The 12,885-nt window shown below is 38.3% G+C and overlaps 2 protein-coding genes across 3 annotated transcripts in view; one reads left to right on the top strand and one right to left on the bottom strand.

Moving 5' to 3' along the window:
- The window catches only part of SERGEF (secretion regulating guanine nucleotide exchange factor), a 265,437-nt gene that overhangs the window by 99,621 nt on the left and 152,931 nt on the right, over window positions 1-12,885 (top strand). The gene's annotated exons all lie outside the window — the stretch shown is intronic.
- Window positions 928-12,885, bottom strand: part of KCNC1 (potassium voltage-gated channel subfamily C member 1) — a 165,465-nt gene continuing 153,507 nt past the window's right edge. The window contains exons 3-4 of one of the 2 annotated variants that reach the window (XM_063437924.1): window positions 6,127-6,315; window positions 928-1,193 (exon numbers count right to left, since the gene is read on the bottom strand). In XM_063437924.1, coding sequence (XP_063293994.1) covers window positions 1,159-1,193; window positions 6,127-6,315 — 224 coding nt within the window. In that variant the 3' untranslated portion in view covers window positions 928-1,158. The remainder of the gene's footprint in view (window positions 1,194-6,126; window positions 6,316-12,885) is intronic. The other variant, XM_063437925.1, reaches the window with a different exon arrangement.

The raw sequence follows: 12,885 nt of genomic DNA, 5'->3' as shown, positions 1-12,885 counted from the left end.
TAAATCTTTGTTTGGTTTTTTTTTTGTCTTGTTTTTACCTTATACCATCCCACCCCCTGCATGCAAAGTTTATGTATTTACAAAATGTTCAATTCTGCATTATAACTCGTGTTGATGAAGCATGACTTCTTTATGCATACAGCAGGCAGGGAAAACCATGATACAAAATTTATTTCATGCTAGATTATTTTTGCATAACATTATGCATGCATTCTTGCTCAAGAAGTAGTAAATTGCATACAACGATGTTTTTTGTTTGTTTTTTTGTTTTTGTTTTCTTTTTTTTTTTTCATTTTGACAAAAGTATTTCCTGATTTTATTCTTCAATTCTCAACGTTAAAGTAACACATTTTCCTTTTTTTTATTATTATTTTTTTTTTTTTTAAATCCATCTTGAGTATTTAATAAGAACAATAATTTATGGAGGATATTTATGTTGGATCTATACACCAATATAATACAATAGAACCTTGATTGGGAACAAATTCTTGACCAGCTGTTAACCAGGCCAGATGTAAGTTCCCTATTCCACAAGCATGCGAAACAAAACAGGAAAATGAAATGTTCTTCAAATGTACACAGCAGAATCTGATTTCTTAATGTCCATGTAATGACAATATACAATATGTAGGCATGGTCAATATGACCGATGATTGCCCGAGTGCATTTCATTATGAGCTATTGATTTGTATACAAAAAAAAACTCCATAAATGTACAATATATTAAATGTTTACATTTTGCTACATAATGTATGTAAAATTAAAGAGCTTTAAAACAAAATATATGCTTTTTTTTTGAAAATTTTTGTTCTAGAGAATTGTACAATTACATTTTTTTTTAACCTCTCTTACATGCCATCCATGCTAAAAAAAAAAGCATAAATAAAAATAAAAAAAATTGAAAAAAAAAGTTTCATCTACAGTTTTGTTACATCTGGCTGTAAAAAAAAAAAAAAGGCCTGCATCGTAACTTCCAACCACAAAAATATGTCCATTTACAGCGTTGCGTACTGGTCTCTGTCCACGTGTACGGATGTACAGGTCCTTTCTATCTGCAAAGCTTCCATCAGAGTAAGTTTGATCGATCATTACCGTTTCCATCATTCCATTTCACTGTGACTGATTCGTTTTTGTGTTTTTTGTTTTTTTTGCATATATTTAGCAATGACAAGACGCCCTTTGCAAAAACATGCCTGTAAAGAATACAATTAATGCTTAACATTCTTCTGTGTTCTTCCCAATTCAAGCTTGTTCTTTTAAATTGAAATAGTAAAAAAAAACAAAAAAAAACAAACAAACAATACATGCACAGGCAGCCATATTTTTCTCCAATGGAGCATTGTTAGATTTCTTTTTCCATGCAGTCAGCCAGATTTGAGACCCCATTGCATCTTAATATTGCTTTCTATTTAATAGGCGCCCATGCAACAATTCATCCTACTGTGCTTGTGCAGATTCTTGCATTGTTCCTATGGCTCAAAAAAAAATATCCTGAGAAATAGCGAATCTTCTATTGTTTCCAATTCTCTCGCATGGATAAAATGGCAACGCATTTTGTAGCAGCCAGTGAACCCAACAGAAGCCAAGATAAAAGCATTGCACTAACATAACACATTGTATTTCAAAAAAATAAACTGTTTGGTGCTCACCCCAAGTTCCTAAATACCAATATCATGCAGCATATGGCCCGCCAGTATTATGTAATGCCCATGTATAGTGATTTTCCTTTTATTTTTCTCAAACTATTTGAGTCTTTTGTTGCCTGCTGTTAGCAGTACAGTACTCATTTAGACATGACCGCTTCTGATTTAGTTATCTGGAAAATGTCAACTTGAGTTGAGGGATTAGTTCTAAGTTTTTTTTTTACCTTTAATGCTAGTCTATTTTACTGATCCATGCTACATGGTGGATGGAAAGATGATTCCAAAGCCTCACTACAGAGAAGTCAAAGTGCTTGACCTAGGCACCAGATAATGTCCTACAATGTTATCTTTAATGCTAGCTAAAGGTTTAAATTGTCTCAACATATTACGACTGTTGGTTGGAAATTGGAATGCAAATGGGGACAGTGGACAAAAAAAATAGAATGGACTTAATATGGTGTCAATGTAAAAAAAACGTTTCAGCCAATTATTTTCCATGCACTATCATGCTCAGAGTCGTATCACATGGCAACATTATCCACCAAGACGAGCCAAGGCAAACTATGGAGATATCATGGATGGGTGACTTTTTTTTGGTTGAACATCACAAAGAATATTTCATTGTCTCAAACATTACAAATGTAAGTAACATCAATGCAGGTATAATAAATATAATACATATTGTGCAATTCGAGTAATGAAACCAGATAACACTGTGAAAAATGTAGACTAAATATATCGTTTTTATTTGTTGTATTAAAATGTGGGCTTAACAGTATATTTGGTTTTGTGTGAATATTCTTATTACACTAAGAAAGCTGGCTGAATCTCCATATTCTGCTATTAAATACCAATGAGCTAAGCCCTGCAGGAAAGCTAACAGACGCTCCTAAGCAGGAGCTTCCTGCTCTCTGGCTGAGGTGGTGTAGGAGGGAGCGGGGCCTGCGGGTCCAAAATAGTTTGACTCCTACAGTTGGGGGCACCATAACCACTGCAGAACAGTTATTCCTTTAAAGTTTCCTCAAATTGATATCAAATTCTTAACTAAATAATACTGGATGTTATATTTTCCATGATTTTGTAAAATGATATGCTGTTTGCCAAAGCATACGTAAGGTAAAAAGGTGACTGCTGGAAAAGGACAACAATTTACATTGTAAGTTTTTAAATATATTTATCCTTTATTAATACTGTGTTTTAAATAACTACTTGTAGCTCCTCTGCTGCCTAAGTGCTTTTAGACCAACTGAGAGGAAAGCCTCATGTATAAGGCTGAATTCATTAAAAATGCAAGAGTGCTGGCTTCCAAAATCAGATCTTATGCATCATCTGTAGTCAAGGCATTTTTTTTAATCCATAGTGGGCCAACACCTAACCGTCCAGCTTATGAAGGACTGCAGATTCCGTAAAGCGTTGCCAGTCAGAAGGCTTTTAAACAGGTGAGAGTATTTACTTTAGTTGACTGATAGAGCATTATGGGTCTTGGTGTGGGACCCCAGCTAAAGGTGACAAAAAATTTTGGAACCTAATTTGTGAATGAATTTTGAAACCACAACACTGTCTGTAAATAAATGAATCATCCAATGTATCTTTTGATTCTTTCGATTTGCGATAGCTGAAAGAGTGATAAATAGTCTCACTGTGCGTAAAACACAGGGATTCAGATACATCTGTAATGATGGACGTAAAGTCTCCTTGTAATGTTACTTGTGACATTGTATTTCCACGGTTTTAGATGCATTACTCCTGTTGCCATAGTGATACTACCCGCTACTAACTGAAAACATTGCATGCAGCCATTACCTAGTTTTAAGACATGCAGAAAATTACACATCAGCTAATTCACACAGTCTCAGACAATGGGATTCATTTGGAAACACAATAAGAATGTGTTAACGTACATTTGATGGTCCAACAAGTACTGACATAAATATAAATTTTGTTTCTAATGTGACTCAGATGTTGCACAGTGATTAATCCTTGGAGCAATGCATTATTGTATAGTCAGACAGACTTTTTTTCTGTTGAGAGATAATCTGATGATTTGCACATCCAAGAACCAACCCTGGCTCAATGAAAAGACACACTTTCTTTCGGTAAGCTGCGATAGAACAAGGAGATTGATGCAATCCACAGATAATGTCTTATGATGGTAATAATACTGTTTTCAAATGATCATTGCCTGCCACCAGTGATTCCCTCTAAGACCTGCATTCTGCACAGAATTAATTTAATTTATTATAAAAATGCATTGCTTTTTTTTCAGTTGGCAAATGAGCCATAGACACTTTATGTAACCCTTTATAATAACATTTCCATTGAATCGTATTTTAATTGTTTCCATGCTACTTGACTGACCTTAGAGGGAACACTCCATGTCACCTTTCTTAAAAGTTTCCAAATGTATTACAAAATTATCCATTCAAGTGTTCGAACTAGAATATTCTCTCTCAAAATACTATGCTATAATAGCTGTGAGAAACGCACCCTTAAATACTGAAGGGGTGAATAATAAAATTATATTGGACTTTTCCATATGTTATTTATTTTTCAGAATCATGTACGCTAATGTTGTGCAGGCCTCATATATATATATATATATAGTTACTGAGCCTTAAGGGGGGTGCGGCGTGGGTCTAATGCCAGGTGTATAGGGTTACTTCGCTTAAACGGGAAGTGATACATGAACTGCTATTCATACCAGTGATCTATTGATTGAAAATGAAACTGATTCTAATTTCTGATCATAGTGAATATATTTGTAACAGTCAGCAGTCTATTTAAAAAACAGAGTTGGAAAAGTACAATAGTTGTCTATCATGTATTAAAAGTATAGGCCCAAAGTTCTCAAGGTCATTACAGAGCCATGTGAGCTGGTCTCTACAAACGTATACATTGTATAAAACAGCATTATAAATGTCTACACTACCCTAATGCAGCATTAAATTAATTATTGGTTTCTAGGTTTAGGTATGTAGTATGCAAGCCCTCTAAGTCAGGGCAGGCCGAAATGTAGATACCCAAACTCTTGAAGGACTACATCTTCCATTATGCTTTGCTTATCCTTCATGCTGGCAGAGAATCTTGGGAGTTGTAGTTTTGCAACAGTTTGGGGGGGATCTTACTTTTCGGCTACCCTTGCTCTAAGTGGATCAATGTGTGAACGATTCCTAGACTTATGTATAGAGGAAACTTTTTTTATTTTATTGGATATAAATGGAAGACTATAAAAATGATTTGTACATATCACATATAGAGTGTCTTTACACTGAGAGGAACCTCCATGGACGATATTTTGAAAGATTTCAAGGTAATACTATGAATCACAAGAATATATTTGAAAGACACTGGGAAAAACGTACAGAGCTCTAATTTAGACATTGGTTAATCTAGTAAGAGAAGCCCACAATCCTTTATCTTCTACAAAGGAGATAAAAAGGAGCTTTCACGTTTTATGAGTATTTGTGAATCCAGAACCGAAATGTAGCCATTTCTGAGTTTATTTTAATGAATGCCCCTATACTCTGGCTTTGCAGCTGCTTTATGGAAAAGGCACAGGTACAGCATTTTATGCAAACTAACGTTTCCCATGATTCCCTGCTACTTGGAGTTTTCTACCATGTTTGCCTGAGCAGATTCAACTTTCATGACTCAATTGATGAGTGTCTGAGAAATGTGTATTTTTCAGTAGGTAGTGTCTTTGGGTGTGAAGATGCAGCAACCCAACTGTAACGTTACTGCGTGAGTGATGATTGAGCTACAAGCGTAAGAGAGTTCCACTAACTTCAATGTTTAAGAGTCAGTTCAGGATCATTTAAGCCTTCCACCTTGCTCCTGCTGCCTTTTGTCCACGAGGATGTTAATCTGACTTTACCTAGTGGGAAGAAGAGGTGCACAGGGGGAGCAAGACCTTCAAACAGGTTTTGAGTAAAACCGTCCTTAACAAACTGCTCACCCATTAGACAGGAAATGGTCAAAGACACTTCTAGTGCCACGTCCAATTTGATTCCCCATAGGTATCCGTTACCTTATCTCCAAGATCCAAACTGAGCATGACAAATGCTTGCTGGATTTATAAGAGGGAGAGAGTGTTAGAGATCCCAAGCAAGCTCCACTATTTTGATGAGCATAAATATGAATAATATGATAATAAATAGTTGCAACAGTAACTCTATTCATTATCCTGCCTGTCGTCCACCTTATAGCCAACTACGAAAGCAAAATAAAAACAGAATCATGTATAAGAAAAGAGTAGTAATACTTCTAGGTGCTGGATTCAGAAATACAAATATTAGACATTACCTGAGTGAAAAACCTCCACATATGCTACAGGTTAGGAATTGTTGAGCCGTATCTTACTAGAGTGAAATCCAGTCTCATTGAACTCCCTTTTAGTACATCTTCCCAAGTGTCCCGGGCTAATGTAACAGCACGGTTTGATTAGCTATTCATGTATCTAGCTGTTAAAACCTCATCTACATACCCTTTCTCATTCCTCCTTCGGTTGGACTTGGGTATTCCTCGGGTGAAAGGAGAAAGTAGGGGCCGCCTTTCTCCCGAGAGCTAGTCTGCGTAAAGGATAGGCCCTCATCGGGCGTTATAGTCTGGTCTATGTGGGGACAGTCTTCATGTGCCAACGCCGCCTTTGCCACTTCTCCGTTCAGTTTGGGATCTTCAAACATACAAGCAGAAGGCTATTGGAAACACTGTTTATTGCAGTTAGTTAGAAATTGGAGCTACTTGTTGTATGGGGATGTTTGGAAATGGTACCATATCTTACAAAATGACCAGTACTTAATTTCTGGAGATAATCTTCCTTTAAATATGAACAAAGCCAATAGCATGCAGGATCTCTTCTCTACAATCCAAGGCCATTTCCAGTAATATGTACGGACTCTCTCATACATTTTCTGGGAAGTCTCCCATAAAATCTACAGCCATTTCCAGTAACATTCAAGAACTCGCTCGTACATTATGTACCAATTTCCCACAGAATTTGTCATACCTCTCATTTCCTCTATCATACATTATACAGGCATTCTAGTAAAATACTCTTAACTTCCCCATAAGTAAATGACCAGTTCTGTAATGTTCTATAAAGTGAACAATCCTGTATATACAAAGGACATTTCCAGCAGCGGAGGAACAATCTCATTAATTTTATGGCTATTTCCAAAAACATTTAACAACTGCACAATCTTTTCTGCAGCCATTTCCGATAACATCCAGGGGAACCCCAATTATCAGTGTACTGAAACCCTGTTTCTCAGAACACCCCAAAAATAAAACCCTGTATGATAATGCTAGACAACTCCATATTTGTAAAAGCGCAGATTGTATTAATTTGATTTGCATTTTGCACAGACGAAACAAACCATTATAAACGATCTACACACATCATATATTTATGCCTGTGTGTGTGTGTACGTAGAAAAAAAATAGCTAATTGCTTTTCTGGGTTGTATGAAAATATCTCAAAGAAACTCAGTATGAGCTACTTACTTGTGAGGGGGGAAGAAGGATAAAAATGCTGGGTTACTGAATATGTGAAATGCTGAATCATATGTTTAATTTTTTTGTTAGAACATAATCATAGCATGCCGGTGTTGCCTGCATTAGAACTTAAAACTCTAAAGCTCTGCTGGAGTCCACGTCTAAACGACTGTTTATATTTCTCTAGCAGATGCAATCAATCAAATCATTCGTAACATACCACCTATGAAAGATCACAATGTTACTCGTGGAACTAATTTTGGCAATGGGCTTAGTGACGATGTTTCCTGATAATGAATATAAATAATATATTATATATATATATATTTATTCTTATATATGTCCAATCCAAGATAAGTACAGGATTTCAATTTAATGATAAATGATGAAAATTATATCATAACATGTATTTAATTTTATTAATTTAATAAAAAATAAAAATAAAAAAAAAGCAGCTTAACCAGCAATTTAATTATACCTAATTGCTATTTAAACCAGGTTTTCTATTTGTGGAGTATAGTTACATTAGTTGTTACATTAAAGTTTTGTATTTAAAATTTTTCAAACAATATTTCTGTTTTTAAGATGGTTTTGAGAACTCTGCAATTCCATTCCCTCCATTTGACCTGAGTTAAATATTTCCCTGCTTGCACATGTTCCCTGATTGACTGCTCATTTTGTATTGTTTTAAAGGACTAGGCTAAGTTAAAGAGTAATGAGAGGTGTTAAGGAGCACTAAACAATTATAGCAGCCATAAGAAATGTAAAGCAAATTGCCCAAATAAATCCTAAGGTTGCTCGTATTCCATAACTGGTTATAAAAACAGATTGGTTCGAACGATCTCTCTCGCAGAATGGATTTTACAGCAGAAAAGGTGAATTATATTATTACAAATAGCTTAAAAGGACTGAACCATTTATTAAGGAAAATTGTTTCACACTTATTGTTATTTTATTTTCCTGATTATTACTCATGGCAGCATTTACTTATGGGTAAGCAGAAAGAACAGAAAATAGAACTCTGAAATTGGTATAAATAGATCCACCCCGTCCCCATCAGACAGTGTTTGTAACTAGCTTCACAACTTATAGTATAGTATATAGGTGGGAACGTAAATGCAGCCATGAAAAATGACCAGGAAAAGAAAATTACGGTAAGCATGAAACAATTTACCTAATTCCTGATCAAACATGGCAGAATTTTCTTATGGGGATACCCAAGCAGTATATATAGTGTAGGGAGAGAGTTCAAATACAGCTAATAGTTATAATAATAAATATCATAATAATAATAATAGTTATTGACCAGCCAAACCTCGTAAACCTCATCGAAAAGCCGAACAAGTATCAATAGGATATCGCCATGATATCTGCTCAGACAAATGATTATAACCCAGAGACTGCTGGTCAGCAAGCCCATGGTATTCAAATATAGGGAATATCCTGGATAAATATAGTGCCAAGTAGGAATAACGGCCATGATCACCAAACCGATGAAAGGAACAAGTCTTCATAATCGATATATGAACTTACCTGAGGTGGGAAAAAAATAATAAAGAGCCATGAAGGCAGATGAACTGCCCCAGGCCTTTATTTCAGCGGCAAATGTGGTTTTTAAAAATTGACGTCTTAAACTGATTAAACCAGGGCTGTCCAACCTGCGGCCCCCCAGATGTTGCTGAACTACAACTCCCACGATAACCTGGCTATCTGTTTAATTGAAAGAATCATGGAAGTTGTTGTAGTTCAGCAACATCTGAGGGGCCGCAGGTTGGACAGGCCTGGTTTAAACTATAGGCTTCCATCGCACCCCATATGCTGTTTGTCATGACCAGTGGGAGAAGGTTTAAACATACCCTTGATATGGAGGTATACATAAATGAAGCATAACCAGGTAGTTACCTTATGGAAGTACTGTTTACTGCGTCTTCAGGGAAAAAGGCCAAGCCTCATGTATCCAGTGGACCACTGTCATCCCCTGAGGGAGAGAGTTTGGTCAGACCCCTGATCACTATAAGGGGTACCAAGGGAGGTGCCTCTCACATTTGTGCTGTTTGCTTTGTCTTCAAGGATTAGAGGCTGAACCATGGCAGGGCTACAACAATTTTGTCACAGTGAGCAAAAATAAAAATATTTGCTGCTTAAAGGACCACTCTAGTGCCAGGAAAACATACTCGTTTTCCTGGCACTAGAGTGCCCTGAGGGTGCCCCCACCCTCAGGGACCCACTCCCGCCGGGCTCTGGGGGGAGGAAGGGGTTAAACTTACCTCTTTCTCCAGCGCCGGGCGGGGAGCTTTCCTCCTCCTCCTCTTCTTCCTCGCGACGTCATCGGCTGAATGCGCATGCGCGGCAGGAGCCGCGCTCGCATTCAGCCGGTCGCATAGGAAAGCATTCATAATGCTTTCCTATGGACGCTTGCGTGCTCTCACTGTGATTTTCACAGTGAGAAGCACGCAAGCGCCTCTAGCGGCTGTCAGTGAGACAGCCACTAGAGGCTCTGGAGGCTGGCTTAACCCTCAGTATAAACATAGCAGTTTCTCTGAAACTGCTATGTTTATAAAAAAAAAAAGGGTAAAAGCTTGCTGGACCTGGCACCCAGACCACTTTATTAAGCTGAAGTGGTCTGGGTGTCTAGAGTGGTCCTTTAAGCATACTCCTTCCAAACTGCTGTGAAGGACAGAAAAAAAGTCTGCCTGATGGGAAGGGAGTGGATATATGTATTCTAATTTCAGAGTTCTATGTCCTGTCCTTTCTGCGGTGAGGGGAGGAGCTACCCATGAGTAAAATCTGGCATGTTTAATCAGGAAATATTTGAAACATTTTTATGCTATTATTTAATGTACATTTTGTTGTTTGTTTTCCTTTTCCCCGAAGATAAGTCTGAATTTGCAAAATTTTAGATTTTCTGACTGTATTTTTTTTTTTAGGTGTTATAAGTGTTATAAACAATATATTATCACACGTTATTTAAAAAGCACTTCCTTAACAAATGCATTTTTTTTAAAATCATACTTTCCAATAGTGTGAAGTATAAAAAAAACAACTGTGATACCAGGAATCCATGGTTGCTTGTGAGCAAAGAACTGCAGTGGCCTCCTGAAGAGCCAATGGTCTTATTTTCAACCAGTGGCGTCTCTAAGATTCATTTTTAGGGGGGGGGGGGCACATGGTGGGCCAGGGACAAAAGTAGGGGGGCACATTTAACCCTGCCCTCGCCACATTTTGACCCCGCCCGCTGCATGTTAAGCCCCACCCCCACACAATGTGTGTTTTTTTTGTGTGTTTTTTTTAATAATCCCTGGTGGAGGATTCATTTTTCCCACCAGGGATTATTAAAAAACAAACACATTTCCCTTGATACAGTGCCATAGTTGGCACTGTATCCATATACACAGTCCACACACACACACACACACACACACACACACACACACACACACACACACAGACTGATGAGTCCATAGAGACACAGACTGCTGAGTCCATAGAGACGCAGACTGCTGAGTCCATACACACACAGACTGCTGAGTCCATACACACACAGACTGCTGAGTCCATACACACACAGACTGCTGAGTCCATACACACACAGACTGCTGAGTCCATACACACACAGGCTGCTGAGTCCATACACACACAGGCTGCTGAGTCCATACGTACACACAGACTGCTGAGTCCATACACACACAGACTGCTGAGTCCATACGTACACATAGACTGCTGAGTCCATACACACACACACACACAAGCTTCCTCACTAGCAGACACACACACACACACATACTGCTGAGTCAATACACAGACACACAGACTGCTGAGTCCATACACACACACACACACACTGCTCAGTCCATACACACACACAGACACACAGACTGCTGAGTCCATACACACACAGACACACAGACTGCTGAGTCCATACACACACAGACTGCTGAGTCCATACACACACACACACAGGCTGCTGAGTCCCTACACACACACACACACAGGCTGCTGAGTCCATACACACACACACATACACACAGATTGCGGAGTCCACACACACACACAGATTGCGGAGTCCATACACACACCCACAAGCTTCCTCACTAGCAGACACACACACACCTGAGCATTTCAAGCCTACCTGTCACTGGAGCCTGTTGCTGGGGGTCAGACAGCCATCTTCTGGCCTTCCCAACAGCAGCAAGGTCTGCTGCTTAAAGGTGGGGACGGGCCTTATGTGTGGGAGGTGGGGCTTGGTTTGGGGGCGGGGCCTGTGCCAGGGAGCCTGTCAGTGCCCCAGCATCTCTCCACAGATAATACCCAGCACTTCATTCCCTCGGGCTGTAATAGACTGTTACAGTCCGAGGGAATATAATTTAAGAACATGGCCAGCAAGTTGCTGGCATTTGGGGGAGCACAGCATGATGTAGGGGGAGCCATGGCCCCCTCTGCCCCCCCCTCCCCCCTCTAGCGACGCCACTGTTTTCAACATTGGTTTCTTTTTTTTCAGCACTCCCAAAAGTAAAACAGCAACAACAACAAAATAATACAGGACAGAAAGTGAAGGCTACTATATGATCTTAAGTATAATTTGGGATGTGTAGTGACCACAGGCAGTGATGAGTACAATAGAGAATTCCTTCGCACACCCTAATGGGAAAATCTGTTATATTTCTTAATACCTTTATTGTTCTACAAAGTTATAGATATGTTTACCTATAAAATTTTGTTTGGAATGATGAATTTTATTTTAAGATAATGGATTGAAAATATTCACATTGTATCTGAATGTACTACAGAAAAAGTAAGTAGATTGTGTGAAATTAGGAAATAAATTATGACTTGTATGTAAAATAAATTAAGTTGCTCTGTCTTGAAAGTTAGTTGGACAATATCCTCAATCCTAGCTAAACCATTTTGAGAGATGTGTCATTAAAGGGACACTATTATTACCAGAACCACTACAGCTGTTCTTGGGCATAAAGCTTATCCATCGAGGCTGAGCATTGTAAACAATGCCTTTTCTGAGAAAAAGCATTGTTTACAATGCCGCCTAAGTCACTCAGACAGCCACTAAATGGACTTCCTGAATGAGGTCCTGCAAGTTTTGCAGGACCGATTTTTAGCATGTTCAATCTCCATGCTTTGCGATGCTGAATGCTCCCCATAGAGATGCATTGAATCAATGCTACTCTGAAGTGAGGACATGCAGATTGTTGCACCATGGCGAATGTCTGTGCTTGCACACTATCCTACCAATACTCCATTATGGGGACGCATTAGATTGGCTGAGATTGTCAAGATTGACTATATCAACCAACGAGGCAGGGCTGCTGCAGGGAGATCAGCGTGACTGGGGAAGAATGGTAAGTAAGTCATATCTTTTTACTTTATTCGGGGAGGGAGGTGGCAAACACCTAAATCGTGAGTAGGACGCTATAGTGTTTGTAATACATATTTTTTTTTGTATATAGTTTGCTACAGTGTTCCATTTAAAATAATTTCTTTATCAGCAAAACAAGATCTCTGTATAAGTATCCCTTAGTGTCTGTTTACCTACATGCCTCATATATTTGTTTTAAACTGTAAATTGACAATTGACTTATTAATTTATTCAGAAAATAGACACATTTTAAAGAAGTTCTCCATCCTCGCTATTGGCTTCCATTTTCGGTTATCAACTCTTTGTTATCAACTCGCTGGTTAATGAGTAAACCCTTAGGTTTCATTTCAAATTCAAGCTCTAACAGCTTCAAGCTGT

This window comes from Pelobates fuscus, chromosome 12, assembly GCF_036172605.1.
Source record: "Pelobates fuscus isolate aPelFus1 chromosome 12, aPelFus1.pri, whole genome shotgun sequence".
In the NCBI taxonomy this organism is placed as follows: domain Eukaryota; kingdom Metazoa; phylum Chordata; class Amphibia; order Anura; family Pelobatidae; genus Pelobates; species Pelobates fuscus.
This window is presented reverse-complemented; position numbering and strand designations above follow the sequence as displayed.